Source organism: Mustelus asterias, chromosome 1 (genome assembly GCF_964213995.1).
Source record: "Mustelus asterias chromosome 1, sMusAst1.hap1.1, whole genome shotgun sequence".
Classification (NCBI taxonomy): domain Eukaryota; kingdom Metazoa; phylum Chordata; class Chondrichthyes; order Carcharhiniformes; family Triakidae; genus Mustelus; species Mustelus asterias.
Genome location: NC_135801.1, coordinates 139,241,658 through 139,259,821, shown reverse-complemented (window position 1 = coordinate 139,259,821; position 18,164 = coordinate 139,241,658). Strand labels below are relative to the sequence as shown.

Genomic DNA, 18,164 nt, shown 5'->3' with positions numbered 1-18,164 from the left:
TGTACAAGAATTATTACATTGATGACCAGGGTTAAAGCAAGCTTCGAATTGTGAGTATACAGTTTCCAGTGAAGTTGAAACAAAGAAGAGTAATTACAAAAATGCCCCTATTTGGATGGATAGATATTTTTGACGCCTCCATGGAGGGCTGAACACAATACATAGAGCATTTGGGCTATTACTTTCAGACCAATGGACTAGAGGAGCAGAGGAAGAGAAAGGCAATTCACCCCTGAGTGCATGTGCACCCAAGGCGTAACAATTTGATTTGCAGTTTCACAACCCCAAGTGCACTCGACCCCCAAGTCAATCGGTGATACCGTTAAATTGGTAAATTCAATTCCATCTCAAAGATTTAAGGTTAATTCAAGAGGGAGAGGCCCAGGGGAACCTATTGCGATTTATATCACCAAGTCAAAGCAAATCTCGGCTGCACTGCGACTTTGGAGCCACTTTGAATGATATGCTGTGGGACAGATTTGTCTGCGGGATGAATAATGAGGCTATTCCACGCAAGTTACTAGCAGAGGCAGATATACATTTTAAGTGAGTGTTGGAGATAGTACTGACAATGGAGAGCACTGAAAAGGGTGCATAGGAGTTACAAAGCATGTAAAATGTCACACTTCACCAGTTAGGGTGCGAATTCCTAGCTGAATTACACAGTGCCCATCCAGGTATATCTAAGATGAAGATACTCATCAGGAGTTATGTCTGGTGGCCTGGCATTGATGCTGACATTGAGTGCCTAGTCAATCACAGTGAACAATGCCAATTACAACAAAGGTTGGCTGCTGCAGCCCCACTACACCCTTGGGTGTGGCCTGGCTGTCATGGGTACGAGTCCGTATTGATTCTGTTGGTTCATTCACTTGTGCCTTGTCGATGCACATTGAAAGTGGACAGAAGTGTTTGAGGTGAAGTCTCTGACATTGCACCCAACAGTTTAGAAATTACTCCAATGTTTTTCCAACCATGGAATACCTGATCTTAGTGTTTGATAATGGAACAGTCTTCATGAGTACTGAATTTCAGCACTTCACTGCCTTCAATGGTATCAAGCACATTAGGACTGTGCCTTATCACCCAGCATCCAACAGACTAGTTGAACAAGCAGTCCAAACCTTTGAGTCTCTCCTACAGAAGCAGTCAGGAGGGACCATGGAGACCAGAATCTCACAATTCCTTCTGGGCTATGGGACCATGGCACATGCAACATCGTTTCATAACAAGACTAAGCGTCGTATTTCCAAATTTTCCAGAGAGGGTAGAGCCTAGCCAAAGCAGCCATAAGACAAACTATGATTCATGTCAGTCAATTCGGTCTTTTTCAGTGGATGAGACTGTGTATGTGAGGAATTTTGGAAGTGGGTTGAGTTGGGTTCCTGGAGTCATTGTATACAAAACCGGTCCCTGTGTTATCAAGTGGATGTCGAAGGAAGGATTGTCCAGAAAAATGTAGACCATTTGAGAGAGTGACAGTTGCCCCAGCAGCCAGGACTGCCATCAGTACTGGCACTGAAGTACCTGGTTATGCTGGGGCAAGTACCACCGACATCTCCATGTAAACAGATAAAATTGAACTGCCTGTGCCTGAAGAGGCACCTGTCATTGTGGTTTCGGTTGTCAACAATCATGTGGAAGGACTCCACACAAAGGAGTAACACTGCTCCACAAGGATTTGGAAACCCCCGAAAGACTTAATTTATAATTGACTAAGTTCATGCACTAAGTGTTTAATTATCTTGTACTGTGTAACTTGAATATTGATATTTGCATAAAAGGACTTAGGAGGCAGGGATGTGGTGATTGTCTCTTTAAGGATCAATATGCAGAGTAAGGGTCACCTGACCCAGGGAAACCAAATGGGAAGTCGGATAGGAGATCACCCTGGTAAGCTCAGTTTTCTGTTCCAGAACAATCTCAGGAGGTGACTACAGCTGACTGCAAGCCTCTGTATAGCCCTTACCTGTAAATAAATGTGTTATTGCTTTTCCCTTAATTGGTGGACAAGAATTATTACATTCTTCATGATAAAGATCATGTACTTGTACAATCTTAATGTTGCCTGTCTCCACTCCTACCTCAGCCTATCTGCTGCTGAACCTCTTAACCATGTCATAATCACCTCAATTATTTATTTTGACTGGCCTCCCATCTTCAGTTCTCTATCAGCTTCAATCTTGTGAAGCTTTGGTGCTTGCATCCTATTTAACCCAAATTCCACTTAACCCAAATTAACTCATCATACTGAACCTTACTGAGATACACTGGTTCCTAATCCCTCAGTGTCTAAAATTTCCATCCTTGTAGAATCCGTACAGAATCATAGAATCCCTACAGTGCAGAAAGAGACCATCGAGTCTGCACCGACTCTCCGAAAGAGCATCTCACCAGCCCCTCCCCTCTGCCCTATCCCTGTAACTCCACGCATTTACCATGGCGAATCCACCTAACCTACACATCTTTGGATTGTGGGGTGAAATCGGAGCACCGGGAGGAAACCCACCAGGGAGAGCATGCAAATTTCACACAGAGTCACCCAAGGCTAGAATCGAATCCAGGTCCCTGACGCTGAGAGGCAGCAGTGCTAGCTACTGGGCCACGGTGCCACGTTTAAATCCCTCCATGGCCTTACCTGTCCTTAAATCAACAAACCCTTCAATATCTCCAAACCAATCTTTCTCGGAGTTTGTGGGCTATAGGGTTTTAAAAGGCAATCTCAGTTTTGTCAATCCGGCTGTACTAAATTGATAAATATTTAATAGTCAAAAGACATACCTTTTCTTTTGATGAACAATTATATTTTTCAAAAGATTAGAACTCATCAGAATACCACTGAGATTTTATGCTGAAGGATCATATGCTCTGGGAAACTTTGCACAGCTAGTGGTTAAACACTGGGTCTAAAATATTCACACGCACCACAGTGCTACTCAGACAGAGCTCCTCAGATGTACAGCAACCTGGGGTGTTACGATGACAACTGGTTTTGGGGATTTAGAATAGCTAGTAGTCATTGAGATGCTCTGTCTAAAATATTTATGCGCACAACAGGGCTAAGCTGTCAAAATGTCTCAATTGAATACTGACTATAGCACTATGATATAACTTGTTATAGATGATTAAGTATGACAATTCCTGGTTACTTCCCTACAGAGTACCAATGACCTCCTCCACAATGGTAAACAACCCAGTTTTTTTCTTCGAGCTCACACAAATATGCTCTATCCACCAAATGAAGATCCAGATAATAATAAACATAAAATACTACGGATGCTGGAAATCTGAAATAAAAACAGAAAATGCTGGTAAACCTCAACTGGCAGCATCTGGGGTACTAGAGGGGGTACAGAAGAGGTTCAACAGAATGTTGCCTGGGATGGAGCATTTGAGCTATAAGGAGAGACTAGATAGGCTTGGATTGTTTTCTTTAGAGCAGAGAATGCTGAGGGGGACATGATTGTGGTGTATAAGAGTATGAGGGGTATAAACAGGGTGAGTAGGGAGCAACTCTTACCCTTGGTTGAGGGTTCAATCAAGAGAGGGCATAGTTTTAGGATAAGAGGTGGGAGATTCACAAGAGATTTGAGAAAAACAAAATTCACTCAGAGGGTGGTGGGAATCTGGCATGCACTTCCTGGGAAGGTAGTAGAGGACCTAAAACCTTACAACCGTTAAAAAATATTTGGATGATAACTTGAAATATCATAACATTCAAGGACATGGGACAAGTGCAGGAAAATGGGATTTGCACGCCTTTAGTGGTAGTTATTGTTGGTGCAGACTCGATAGGCCGAAGTGCCTTTTCTGCGCTGTACGCCTCTATGACTAAGACTCACAGCAGTGTTGCTGGAATGTTGTCAGGGTCCAGTGCCTTTAACCATTTCAATTGTAGTAAATTGAATTGGCTGAAGACTGACTTCTGTGATGCTCGGGATCTCCAGAGGAGCCTGAGGTGTCTCATTCACTTGGCATTTCAGCATTTGCACTGCTGTGCTGGGCTTCCCCCATCATTGTAGAGCTGCCTTCTTCAGTGAGTCATTTAATTGTCCTTCACCATTCATGACTCGATGTGGCAGATTGCAAAGTTTAGATCTGATCTGTTGGTTGTGGAACCAAAGCTCTGTGTCCTGCTTCTGCTTATGTTCTTTGGCACGTACGTATTCCTGTGTTGTAGTTTCACCAGCTTGACACCTCATTTTTAGATATGCCCAGTGCATATCAGTGCCCTGGCATGCCCTCCTGCACTCTTCATTGAACCGTTGTTGATCCCCTGGCTTGGTGGTAATGGTAGAGTGGAGGATATGCTAGTCCATGAGGTTACACATTGCGTTGAGTACAATTCTGCTGCTGCTGATGGCCCAGATCGTGTCATGGATGCCCAGTCATGAATTGTGAGATCTGTTTGAAATCTATCCCATTCAGCACGGCGGTAGTGCCACACAACACACGATGGAGGGTATCCTCAATGTGAAAATAAATAAATCTCACCTTGGGTACTCGTATTCTCCTTCTGAAATTATAATATGTGCCATTCTTGCAAACTGTTGCTATATACTTCAGGATTTTTTGATTACAATGCAAATGAAAAACATTGGGCGTGACCTGTAGCTTAAGTTGTGAGCTTGTCCATCTTTCAGTGCATTGTTAGTTTTTATGTGCCTTGAGATATAGATTCAGGGCTAGTCTTCAGCTGTCAGCTTGTTTGAGTCTCTTGGTGGACTCATAAATGTCTCATGTGGATTTAAGTGTTTCTTACACACTGAAAGGTATAGCTGTGTTCTGGCAGTAGTTTGTTTGTCTTTGCAAAGACCATGAGATGATTGAGTTTGTGATTTAACAATGCATTCATTTTGTTTTCCACAGTGAGATCAGCCGATTGGAACTTGGTTTGATCGTTGAGGTCTGGAACAAAGGGCTAATCTGGGATACAATGGTGGGCAATGTATGGATACCACTGAAGTGCATTCGGCAATCTGATGAGGTAAAGTAGCTTGAACATAATTCAAAATACCTTTTTAGCTGGCATTTTGCAGAAATATATTGGAAAAAAATCTCTTTGCAAACAGTTCCTTTGGTCTTCCAAACTATTGAATGGCTTTAATGGCTTTTTTGGTAACTTATATCACTTGTATTAAATGTAACATTCGTGCCCTAAATCCAGTGGTTAAGAACAGTATTATTGTTTCTTAGCTTTATGACATGCAGCCCAAGACCAGGATATGTTTCATTTAACACACATTTCTTCTTTTTTACTTGCTCCCTTACTAATTGTTTTAATGTATCTGCAGTGTATTGCTTCTGAATTTGGTTGTAATTATACTTCCTCATTGTTTATTTTATATTTGTATCATCTGCAATTGTTTCTTACTGTATCTTTGTCCATGGCAACACTTGATCGAAGTAGAATTGCATAATAAATGGAATCCTATGTGACTGTGACAAATGTAAACTTTCCTTCCTTGTCTTTCTTGATCTATATGTAGTCTTTGACATGGATAACCACACCATCCTCCTCCAACATCCCTCTGCTGTCATCCAGCTGGGTGAGATTGTCCTTATGTAGTTTCATTCTTAACTATGTAAGCATATCCGGGTGTCACTTGCAGCAGTTTCTCTTCGCACTCCGGCACCATTTGAACTGCAAGTTCAAACAATTGTTCACTGAATTTATTGCCTTTCAAGCTGGTTTTAGCCTTCACTTATACTTCTGACCCAGCTGAAATATTTAAATATTTATCACAAAACTACTACGCATCGCTCATGAATAACCCAAGGTACGGATAATACAGACCATAGAAAACCATTTCAAAGGTTCACCATATACCCACTACAGATTTAGAATAGTTTCACAAAATGGTAAATTTACTGAAGCAAAATATTGCAATACACAGGCAAGCTAAAACATCACGTAGCTTCCTGCTTCTATAAGAGACATCTATCACAGATAAAGGACTGTATTTTCCAGGCATATATTTTCAACCATTGGTTTAATTTATGGTCCTGTAATCCAGCCTCAGAACAGGATGATTTCCAGGTCAATTTTCCAAAAGATGACCAATTATCAGGCCACTTCCAACTTTGCTGTTCAATTAGTGTCACCAGATGGATTGGGAAGGAAGAAGTGTTATGACCCCAGTTATTACTGGACGGAAGATCCCAGGATGGAATCCTGACTCAAAAGATCGTAACTTTTTACTTTTTTCTTTCAAAAACATGGCAGAACAGCGAGACAGGACTGCCAATGAGCTTTTAACAGCAAGACAAAACATTTATTAAACATGAAAAGCTTGCCTATAATATGATACCTCTACACTCCCACTTATTTTCATTAATGTAAATTTCATTAATGTAAATAGATACCAGTTGATCGATCTTATGTGGATTTATCTTCAAATGCCTCCCAGATGATTGTCACACAAGTGTTTCTAGACTCTACTCTCAAAAGATGCAAAATCTTCTTTCAATCAATGCTTTCCCTCAGCTGTTTGCATGAAGTATCTACTTCCAGGGTTTCCACCTCTCCTTTCAAACAAGGCTTTCTCTCAACTGTTTTTATAGGGATCTGCCTCCAGGTTTCCCAACTCTCCTTTCCATATACCTTTGCCTTGAATTGTCACATGGATGTAAATTTCCACATAAACTCTCAGGTACTCAGTCCCCAACAGCACACTACTGTTTTAAAGACTGGAAATAAGGACACCAAACCAGCTCGGTGGCATAATGGCTAGCATTACTGCCTCACAACGTCAGGGATCCAGGTTCGATTCCCGGCTTGGGTCACTGTCTGTGTGAAGTCTGCATGTTTTCCCCATGTCTGCGTGGATTTCCTGTGGGTGCTCCGGTTTCCCCCCACATTCCGAAAGATGTACTGGTTAGGTGCATTGGCCATGCTAAATTCTCCCTCAGTGTACCCAAACAGGTGTCGGAGTGTGGCGACTTGGGGATTTTCAAAGTAACTTCATTGCAGTGTTAATGTAAGCCTACTTGTGACAATAATAAATAAACTTAAACTTTATGATTCCTTCAGATATGTGGCTTTTCTCTGTCTAACCACATCAGCTGTGCCCTTCCCAGGTCTGACTTTAACTTCAACAAGTAGTGCCCAGTGCCAATTGCAGTTTCTCTTTGTTCCTTTTTACTTCAATCTTCTTGAAAACTTCTCTTCATTCTCTAATTTCAAGAACTAACTGTCCTTGAGCTTCTCTGGACTTCTTGACCATTACTCCACGGTATGGATCAAACCCAGAAAAATGCTGGAAAATTTCAGCAGGTCTGACAGCTTCTGTGGAGAGAGAATGGAGCCAACGTTTCGAGTCTGGATGACAGAGCAGTGTCAGAGCTCTGACGAAGGGTCATCGAGACTCGAAACGTTGGTTCTATTCTTTCTCTCCCCAGATGCTGTCAGACTTGCTGAGATTTTCCAGCATTTTCTGTTTTTGTTTCAGATTCCAGCATCCGCAGTATTTTGCTTTTAACTCCACAGTATGGCCTCCCTGCTTCTAGCAGAGCTGGGAGCTGTTCACTCTCTAGCTTCCTAGCTCCACCTGCCTTTTAAAGTCAGTCAAACACACAAAGTATTTTCTTAAAGGTAGCCTCTGGTTGCTTAGCAGCAGCTCATTCTTTCTCCAAGCTCATGTTTACTTTCCTCATCATAAACTCTCTCCTGACAGGCTGGGATTTTCCGGTCCTGCTGCTGTGAACAGATTTGGTTGAGCGCCAAATTCTCTGTTCTCACTGTTAGCAAGAGTGGGATGTATGACTTCTGAGAATTACAGCCACAGCTTGAACTGAAACCAAAAACCTCCATACATGCAAACACCTTTGTTTAACCTGAGTCTAACTAGAGTCTTACCCTTTCCGACACAAAGACACTAAGTTAAACTTGCCTAAATCTATACTTTATTTCTAACATCCAGCAATAAAAAGAGATCACTGCTTCTTGACAGATGGGCCAATCAGCAGCTTTCGCAGCAACTGGAGTATCAGTGTGCTGCGGAGGTGAAAGCCTCAAAGGAGCCAAGGCAAAATGGCTGCAAGGAGAAGCTGAGAGAACTGACAGCCCTCCCAATGTGCAGCTGCCTTCACTGAGCAGCTGACGTTCTGAAACTGCTTGGGGCCTGTGCAATGCTATCAAAATTGCATTGCCCTTGAAATTTGTTGCTATTGCCTTTTCGATAAGCTTAATTGGCTTCCTGCTGGGCGGGTCGTCATCACTGCACAGAAGCTACCTCTGGGAAAAGTGTAAGATGGTAGGAACCCATTGGGAAAATGGCACAATGTCTTTCCCTGCTGTTTCTCCAATTTCTTCACCTCCAAACCAATCCTTGATACTCTTAGAAAATCCCTCAGAATATATTTTATTGTGGATTAACTTCTGAGACACTGTTCTGCATCAACCTGTGTGTCACTGCCACATAGAATGTGTTTCCTTAAAATGGCCCATGAGGTAATAATTTGTATGTGTGTATGTAGTCTCCTTTTAATTTGCGAGTGATTCAATTTAAAAATAACCAAGCAGTTAGGCTTTATTCTTGAACAAGATAAAGGTTAGTTTATGATGAAACTACTACTGTGAGTTACTTAAGTGAAAGTGATAAAAGTTCATCCCTAAAATGCAGATATAAAGATTAAAAAGCAGATAAAGAAAGAAAGATATTTAATAAGTTTTCAAATTAGTCGCTATGGGATATCATTGCAATAGAAGCCGTAGAATCCTTACAGTGCAGAAGGAGGCCTTTCTGCCCATTGAGTCTGCACCAATTCTGTGAAGGAGCATCTTGCCCAGGTCCAACCACCTCCACACTATCCCCATAACCCACTATCCCTGTAACTCCATGCATTTACCATGGCTAATCCACCTAACTTGCACGTTGCGGGCCTGTTGCTTGAATTCCTTCTTTCCAAAGTGAAGAGATTGAAAATTGAGGTTCGGTTTAGCAGTTGTGTTGGCTTCTGCAGTCGACTACTCACTGTTTGTCTCTTTCATGTGGACCCAGTAGGTCAAGCAGATTTTTGGAGAGAAAGAGAAAGTTTCTTGTTCCTCACTAATTCTGTGGTTAAAACACTGGAGGATTGCCTAGATTCTTCTCAGCAAAACAGCAGTGAATTCCTGGATAATCTTCCTCTGTGACTGTCGGTGCCAGAGAGAAGCCATTGATGATGTCTCTCAGAATTCTTCATGGGGTTGTGCACACATGGCTTTCACAGCCTGTCTTTATTACAACCAAAACAAAATGGCTGCAATGTTAATTTTGATGAATCATCGTCTCACCAAGCAGAAAAGTTAATTATATTGTGTCCATTGAAGCCCCTTCCTGTCTCATGTTTCCACAGAGGTAAAACAGTTTTTCTCACCTATAAGATGCAATGGACATCCCTGGAGTCTTAGCATTTTAATGACTCTTCATCGTGAACTCTGACAAGGTTTGAACAAACACAGAAAGGTGCCATATTGTCAATCCATTCTTCCATTTTGAAAAAAGTTTCTGAATTGATCAATGGTCTCTGTTGGTTGTTGCCTAAAAGATATGGGCCGGAATCTTATCACCGTTTGTGCCAACAGGTTTTCCCATCCCGTTGCAGTGAACGGAGATTTGGCTGACCGCCAAGTTCTCCGATCTCGCTGCAGCAGGAGAGTGGCATGAACGGCAGGTAGGATCGCGCCCATGGATTCCAGATAGTGTATTCTGAGTTTGAGCCTCACTTGTAATTGATCTTTGTGTGTTGACCATATTTTATCTAGCTTTGTAAGGTCATTATCTGATAGACCTGAAGTGTTTAGTTTGTGGAGGCCTTCATCACCTTTTAACAATTTCAATTTTTAGGTCTTGTTTGTCTGGTCCCAGAAAACACAGCTCTACATGTTGTCGAAACAAAATAAACTCAGATAGGATGTCTGCTGCTTCCCAATTGAAAGTTGGACACTTTCTGGTCATCCTATGGCCTTTTGGAGGATTATTAGGAATTTATCTGAAACAAGAACAACTATTCAGACCATATAGCTCCCTAAGTTACAGTACCTTAAATGGCCACAGCCTTGGTCTGAGGTTGTAGCTTGGCTGAAATGGTGGTGTAGTTGAGCTCTTGTTTCTGGTTTTCTGGCTTGCTTTCAGTTCTATGCACAAAGTAGTGATTCTGGTATGAAAAGAACTGTAGACCTCAAAGCTAACATTAATCAGTGAAAAAACCTTTTTGTAGGCGCCTTTTAGCTGTTCAGAGCTGCTGAAAGTTGGATGTTACTGGATGAACAATCCAGTAACATTTGGCTTCCTTAGCCAATCTGCAGTGTTTAAATCTCCCACCACCTTTCTGTAAGAATAGTAAGCAACAGTATTGGAATCCCCTCTCTGTGGAGTTCTCCTTAAAACTAGACCCTCGAGAGGCACCTATTTAATACCTGTTCCTATACAAACTTCGCAGCAGGTAGACTTATGCTAATTAAGTGCTCCCATCTTCGAACGATCTCACTGGGACCTGGTGCCTGCTGGCTAGTGCAAGATGTGAAGTCACAGAATTAGGGTGTTGTGTACAGGATTCCTACAATGTGGCAGAATCACTTGCACACGATGAGTGCTTGATTGTCGATTCACTTCCACACCTGTCCTTCTGCTGCGTGGAAAGTGTTAAGGCTTGTTTTCTTCTCAATCAAATCATCAAAAACCACGCTGCGTTATTCAACTTGACATAAGCAAATCTATCATATGATGAGGATGTCCTGGAATATTGTGAACAGTCTTGGTCCCATTATCTAAGGAAAGATATACTGGCATTGGAGGCAGTCCAGAGAAGGTTCACAAGGTTGATCCCAGATATGGAGCAGAGGTTGAGTAGGTTGGGCTTATACTCATTGGGGTTTCTAAGAATGAGAGGCAACATTATTGAGATATCTAGGATTCACAGGGGCTTGACAGCATAAACACCGAGAGATTGTATCCTCTTGCGGGAGAGTCTAAGACCAGAGGCATAATATCAGAGTAATGATTTGATTTAGAATCGCTACAGTGCAGAAGGAGGCCATTCAGCCCATCGAGCCTGCACTGACAACAATCCCACCCAGGCCCTATTCCTGTAACTCCACGCATTAACCAGTTAGTCCCCCGACACTAAGGGGCAATTGTAACGTGGCCAATCAACCTAACCTACATATCTTTGGAGTGTGGGAGGAAACCGGAGCACTCGGAGGAAACCCACGCCGACACAGGTAGAACATGCAAACTCCACACTATTTATTATTGTCGCATGTATTAGTATACAGTGAAAAAATTGTTTCTTGTGTGCTATACAGACAAAGCAAACTGTACATGGGAAGGAAAAGAGAGGATGCAGAATGTAGTGTTACAGTCATAACTAGGGTGCAGAGAAAAATCAACTTAATACAAGATAGGTCCATTCAAAAGTCTGATAGCAGCAAGGAAGAAGCTGTTCTTGAGTCAGCTGGTACGTGACCTCAGACTTTTGTATCTTTTTCCTGACGGAAGAAGGTTGAAGAGAGTATGTCCGATGTGTGTGGGGTCCTTGTTTATGCTGGCTGCTTTTCTGAGGCAAAGGGAATAGTAGACAAGAGTTTGTGTGATGGACTGGGTTCGTTTACGACCCTTTGTACTTTTTTGTGGTCTTGGGCAGAGCAGGAGCCATACCAGAAAGAATGCTTTCTATGGTGCATCTGTAAAAGTTGGTGAGGGTCGTAGCAGATATGCCAAATTTTCCTAGCCTCCTGAGATAGTAGAGGCGTTGGTGGGCTTTCTTATCCATAGCGTTGGCGTGGAGGAACCAAGACAGGTTGCTGGTGACTTGGACACCAAGGAACTTGAAGCTCTCGACCATTTCCACTTCGTCCCTGTTAATGTAGACAGAGGCATGTCGTCTACTATACTTCCTGAAGTCAATGACAATCTCCTTCATTTTGTTGACATTGAGGGAGAGATTATTGTTGTTATACCAGTTCACCAGATTCTCTATCTCTTTCCTGTACTCCGTGTGATCATTGTTTGAGATCCGATCCACTACGGTGGTGTCATCAGCACCAAATTGGAGGGGAATTTGGCCACACAGTCATAGATGTATAAAGAGTATAATAAGGGGTTGAGGATACAGCCGCATGGGGCACCGGTATTGAGGATGATCGTGGAGGAGATGTTGATGCCTATCCTTACAGATTGCAGTCTGTGGGTTAGGATATTCAGGCTCCAGTCGCAGAGGGAGGAGCCGAACCCCAAGCCACGGAGTTTAGACTTGAGTTTTGTAGGAACAATGGTGCTGAAGGCTGAGCTGTGGTCAATCAATAGGAGTCTGACATAGCTGTCTTTGTTGTCCAGGTGTTCCAGGGTTGAGTGTAGGGCCAGGGAGATGGCATCTGCCATGGATGGACCTGTTATGGTGATAGGTGAACTGTAGTGGATCTAGGCAATCTGGGAGGCTGGAATTGATTTGCGCCGTGACTAACATTTCGAAGCACTGGGTTGCCCATTTAAGACTGAGATGGGGAGGAATTTCTTCTCAGAGGATAGTGAATCTGTGGAATTCTTTCCACAAAGGGCTGTAGAGGCTGGGTCATTAAGTATGTTCAAGGCTGAGATAGACAAATTTTAATCAGTAAGGGGGATAAGACAGGAATGTGGAGTTGAGGATTATCAAATTAGATCAGCCATGATCTTGTTAAATGGCGGAGCAGACTCGGTGGGCCAAATGGCCCACTTCTGCTCCTACGTCTTATGGTCTTCAGTTAGTTTCTAAAATCTTCCCAATCTTCAGCTCTACTTATCTTTGCAGAATTGCACATCTTCTCTTTCAATTTGATACCATCCTTAACTTCCTTAGTTAGCACTAATGGTGAATCCTTCTCATAGAGTCATTTTTTCTCAATGGAATATAGCTTTGTTAAGAGTTATGAAATATCTCCTTTATGTCTGCCACTGCATCTTACCTTTTAACCTGCTTTTCCATTCCACTTGAACCAACTCTATCTTCATACTCTTGTAATTTCCTTTTTTAAGTTAAAGACTCTAATTTCAGAACTACGTTTCTCAGATGTGGAATTCTATCATGTTATGATCACTCTTACCTCAAGGACCCTTTACAGTGGGGTCATGAGTTAATCCTGTCATTAAATATTACTGTGTCTCAAATAGCCTGTTCATTGGTTGTTTCCAGAATATGTTGGTCTAAGAAACTATTCTGCATACACTCTATGAACTTATCTTTCAGGCTACCTTTGCCAATTTAATTTGTCCAAACTATATGAGGATTCAAATTTCCCAGACTTATTGCAATTCTTTTGTACAAGACCCCAATATTTATTGATTGTCCTACACCAGTGGTTCCCAAACTTTTTTCACTGGGCCGCACTTTCGCACCACACCGAATTATTTATTGATAAGAAATACATTTAAAAACAAAAAAAAACTCCTAGCAGTGTTTGATTCATAACATAGAACACAACTACTTTATAATATGATCATGGGACATCCAGAAAGTATAAAACAATCACTTTGGAAAAATATCTAATCCATGTTTAAATGTTTCTTTGATTGTCCTTGAATCTTCCCGCCACACTTGCCGTCCTCTCTTGCCGCACCAATGTGGTGCGCCGCACCTTTTGGGAACCACTGTCCTACACAGTTCTCCAGTGTAACTGCCCTCAGGGTACCTATAAACTACTCTCACCAGTGACTTCCTTCCTTATTTCTTATCTCCACTCAAACTGTGAACTCGGTCACCCTGCTGAGATAAGTGGGTTTGGATATTTTGAAAGCCAAATATTTATAATGGGCCCAGCTGTAACAAGTCCTTGGAAAATGTTGGCAATGAGGTTTTTTGACCTGCAGGAACAGATCCTAATATTTTTTCTAAGATGCACCATAAGAATGTAAGAACTAGGAGCAGGAGTAGGCCATCTGGCCCCTCGAGCCTGCTCCGCCATTCAATAAGATCATGGCTGATTTGTCAGATGGCCTGTCAGTCAGTCAGTCAATGCACTTGAGTAGCGAGTGTTTTTTTTACTCAAATAGACAACTGCAGCCTAGTTTTTTTTCATTTTTGAAAGGTTGTGAATTTAAATAATGTCAGATCATTGCACTCAACAGATCTTCTTGATCCTTCAAGAGGGATAATGTAACCTCCATGACTCTCGCACGGCTTTCTTGCTCTCGAGGGAATGCAGCGAAGGTTTACCAGGCTGATTCCGGGTATGAGGAGACTGATGTATGAGGAGAGATTGACTAGATTAGAATTGTTTTAGCTGGAGTTCAGACGAATGAGGGGGGAATCTCATAGAGAATTATAAAATTCTAACAGGACTAGACAGGGTAGATGCAGGGAGGATAGTCCCGATGGTGGGGGAGTCCAGAACCAGGGGTCACAGCCTGAGGATTCAGGGTAGGCCATTTAGGATGGAGGTGAGGAGACATTTCTTCACCCAAAGAGTGGTGAGCCTGTAGAATTCATTACCACAGGAAGTAGTTGATGCCAAAACATTGAATGTATTCAAGAGGCGGCTGGATATAGCACTTGGGACGAATGGGATCAAAGGTTATGGGGAGAAAGCAGGATTAGGCTATTGAGTTGGATGATCAGCCATGATCGTAATGAATGGCGGAGCAGGCTCAAAGGGCCAAATGGCTTCCTCCTGCTCCTATCTTCTATGTTTCTATGTATAAAGGCCCTTGGAACAGCAAAAATGTGGTGTGTTTGAACTCAGTACTACTTTCAAATGGCCCCACAAGTTGGTGTTTCACACTTGTGCAACTCACTACCCACCCCTTTTCTACTACCGGCAGAAATGTTATTGGCTGGAAATAGGGCAGGACTTCTGCACCACCTGCCATTTTTAAAGGTCTCCCGAGACATCCCGAGTCTGAAAATCCGGCACCATGTCCTTCCTCTTCAACATTACAATTCTCACACAAGTGAATCCTCCCCCCTCTTCTACAGCCCTAGTTGTATGAGTCACCATGATACTGGTCCCAGCACAGTTCAGATGAAGGTCGCCCCAACAATCCAGCTCCTATTTTCCCGATATTGGTGACCCATAAGTCGAAACCCATCTTTAACACATCAATCATGAGCCAAGCATTCAACCCACTGACCTTATTTACCCTGTGCCATTTTGCTTGTGTCTCAGGTAGTAATTTATTTTTTATTCTTTCAAGGGACGTGGGTGTCACTGGATAGGCCAGCATTTTTATTGCTCAAGCATTTGCTAAAAAGCTTTGGCAATATGTCTCTCTTTTCAGCAATATTTGGGAAAGGAGTAGAAGGATGTGCTGTTATTGTTAGATGCAGAAGGATGGGAGGAGGCTGAGGTAGAGCATAAATGCCGGCACAGAACAGTCGGGGAACATAACATGTTTCTATGTTTTACATGCAATGTAACACAGGAGAGGGATCTGGGGAATTTAGTGAAGAGCACCCTAAAATCACAAGCGGAATGTGCAGCCATGATGAAAAACACAGCAAAGATATCAAAATGTACAGTTGGAGGTATAGAGTGCAAGGCCTGAGAACTAATAGGTGTGTTAACTTATGAGTCATAGAGTCATAGTAAGCTGAATTTTCTGGTGTTTGTTTAATTGCCTTAGAGAGTTATTAGCCTTACTGATGATCACGGTGGGTGGTGCATGATTTGTTGAATAATCCTTACTCATCATTTTATTTAATGTTCTTATGTAACAAAAGAAAACTCTGCTAACAACAGTTTGTGTAAATTGTTCCTTTCAGTAAATGGTGACAAAAAGTCACCTCACGGATGCACTTGTGTGCAGAAGACTGGGAGATGCTGCCAGGGGCCTGGAAGGATCCGGTGGCATAGAAGTTGAGGGCCTCCATGGCCTTCACTGCCAAAGAGAACAGGTGTCCACCTGCCCCACAAGGTGCCGCACTGTCTTTCTGCTGAGACAGTCTGCAGCAGCAGTGCTGTACAGCAGCAGTGGGGCGACGTCCTGGTGGAGGAGGAGGGGGAATCAGGCAGACACTCCTGAGTAGGAAAAGTTGAGTCTCCTGGGTGGTAGGCCCCTGCATGGGCTTCAGTGTTTCCTCCGCACTTGGGGTGCCCGTGAGCGCCTGGGACACACCATGCGCCTGGGGCACACCATGGGACAGAAGGGCAGCTGGAGTGAGCTCCAGAGGCCTCGATGCCACTTGGTGCTGCATGTCCTGGAGGTCCAATTGCGTCTGCACCATGGAGTGTGAGCTATCAGCAATCACCGAGTCTAGCCCAAGCTCTGGAGCCCCTCAGTGATAGCCCGCTGTGACTGGGCCATGCTCTCGAAGCCCACAACCATGGCCCTCTGTGTCTTGGACATGCTCCCGAGGCCATCAACCACGGTCCTTTGAGACTCAGCCATGCCTTGGACCCTTGGCCATCCATGGCTACCATTTCCTGCCTCACGCTTTCCATTGCGGCCACCACCCTTCCAGTGTTGGCCTGGGTGCCACTCAATACTGGCACTATCTCTTCCACCTGAAGTCTGTGGGACTCCTCCAGGCAGCCTCAGAGTTGCAGGAGTGCTGCTGACACCCACTCCTGCAATCCCCGGCTCTGCCTCTGCATCTTCAACAGTTTTGTGAGAATTGACCCCAACAGCTCGGCAACTGGCTGGGGGCCAGCAGTTTCCTTGGCTCCGGCAGACCTCCACCTGCCCGAGCCCTTGGATGTTCCCACCTCCACCTGATGTGCATCTAGGACCGTGTGGTGCGCACCAGAAATTTTCCAAAAGCCTCACCGCAAACATGTCCCACTGAGGTGACTGTATCTGTGCTGGTGGATGGTGCAGGTGATGCCTGTGTCATCTGATCCGCGCTTTTCACAGAGCTTTCCTCTGAGGTGCCGACGGGGGTCACAGCGGGGGTGCCAACCCTGGGGGGGGGCTCAGTCTCATCAGATTCTTCCCCAGCAGTTAGTCTGACGAGAGCTGACTTCATTTGGAATTTGAATTATTCAAGTGGGTCCAGAATCAAAATGTATGATTTTGAAGCTAAAAGTTAATTTATCTTTAAATTCACTTGACGAATGCTGCACTGTCTTCCCATTACCTCGGTTCTTTTCTCCATTACAAACAATTATCCAATTTTAGTTTTAATTGTTGTAACCATCCCTGCATTGACCCCTTTCCATGCAACAGAAAATCCACCAGGTAAAGAAATTTCACTTCATCCTTCTCATTCTTTGAGTGACATTTTAAATTGGTGTGCCTTGGTAATCGACATGCCAACTGGAGGAAATTGTCTTTCCTTATTCACCTTTAATAATTATAAGAATCTTTTCTTAACCTCGTTGGAAACAGTTTCAGCAGCTCATCTCTCCTCCCAGAACTGCAGTTTTGCATCCCCAGCACCATTTAAGTTGTATGATCTCTAAAAGGACATAAAATACCCTCTTTAGAACCGTAGAATCCCTACAGTGCAGAAGGAGATCATTCAGCCCATTAAGTCTGCACCGACTCTCCAAAAGAGCATCCTCATGTATGGGCAAGGTCGAAGAAACCGGCTCAACAGATAATATCAGCTGCTTGCTTTGGTGACTGTTGAAAAGTTTTTAAAAGTCTGTTTGAAACCATAGAATCTTGTGGCCTTATTCTCTTTGTAAGTATCTGGGATTTCAAACTTTGACTACTTTGCAACAAGATTTTCTGGATCCTAACCAGATTGACATAAAGATTTGGGGGTCTGGTTTGAGATCATAACATAATGGCCCGGATTTTGAAGCTGTAATGATTGCAAAATTATCAGTATTCAGTTCCGTTGATCAGTGAAACTTAATTTGATTTGATTTATTATTATCACGTGAATTGGTATACTGTGAAAAGTATTTTTTCTTGCGTGCTATACAGGCAAAGCATACCGTTCATAGAGAAGGAAAGGAGAGGGTGCAGAATGTAGTGTTACAGTCATAGCTAGGGTGTAGAGAAAGATCAACTTAATAGAAGGTAGGTCCATTCAAAAGTCTGATGGCAGCAGGGAAGAAGTTGTTCTTGAGTCAGTTGGTTCATGACCTCAGACTTTTGTATCTTTTTCCCAATGGAAGAAGGTTGAAGAGAATATGTCCGGGGTGCATGGGGTCCTTGATTATGCTGGCTGCCTTTCCGAGGCAGCAGGAAATGTGGATGGCGTCAGTGGATGGGAGGCTGGTTTGTGTGATGGACTGGGATTCAGTCACGACCTTT

The 18,164-nt window shown here is 43.1% G+C and overlaps 1 protein-coding gene across 5 annotated transcripts in view; it reads left to right on the top strand.

The window, feature by feature from the left end:
* The window catches only part of unc13bb (unc-13 homolog Bb (C. elegans)), a 565,742-nt gene that overhangs the window by 244,638 nt on the left and 302,940 nt on the right, over positions 1-18,164 (top strand). For all 5 annotated transcript variants that reach the window (XM_078219471.1, XM_078219470.1, XM_078219469.1 and 2 more), the window contains exon 4: positions 4,870-4,987. In XM_078219471.1, coding sequence (XP_078075597.1) covers positions 4,870-4,987 — 118 coding nt within the window. The remainder of the gene's footprint in view (positions 1-4,869; positions 4,988-18,164) is intronic.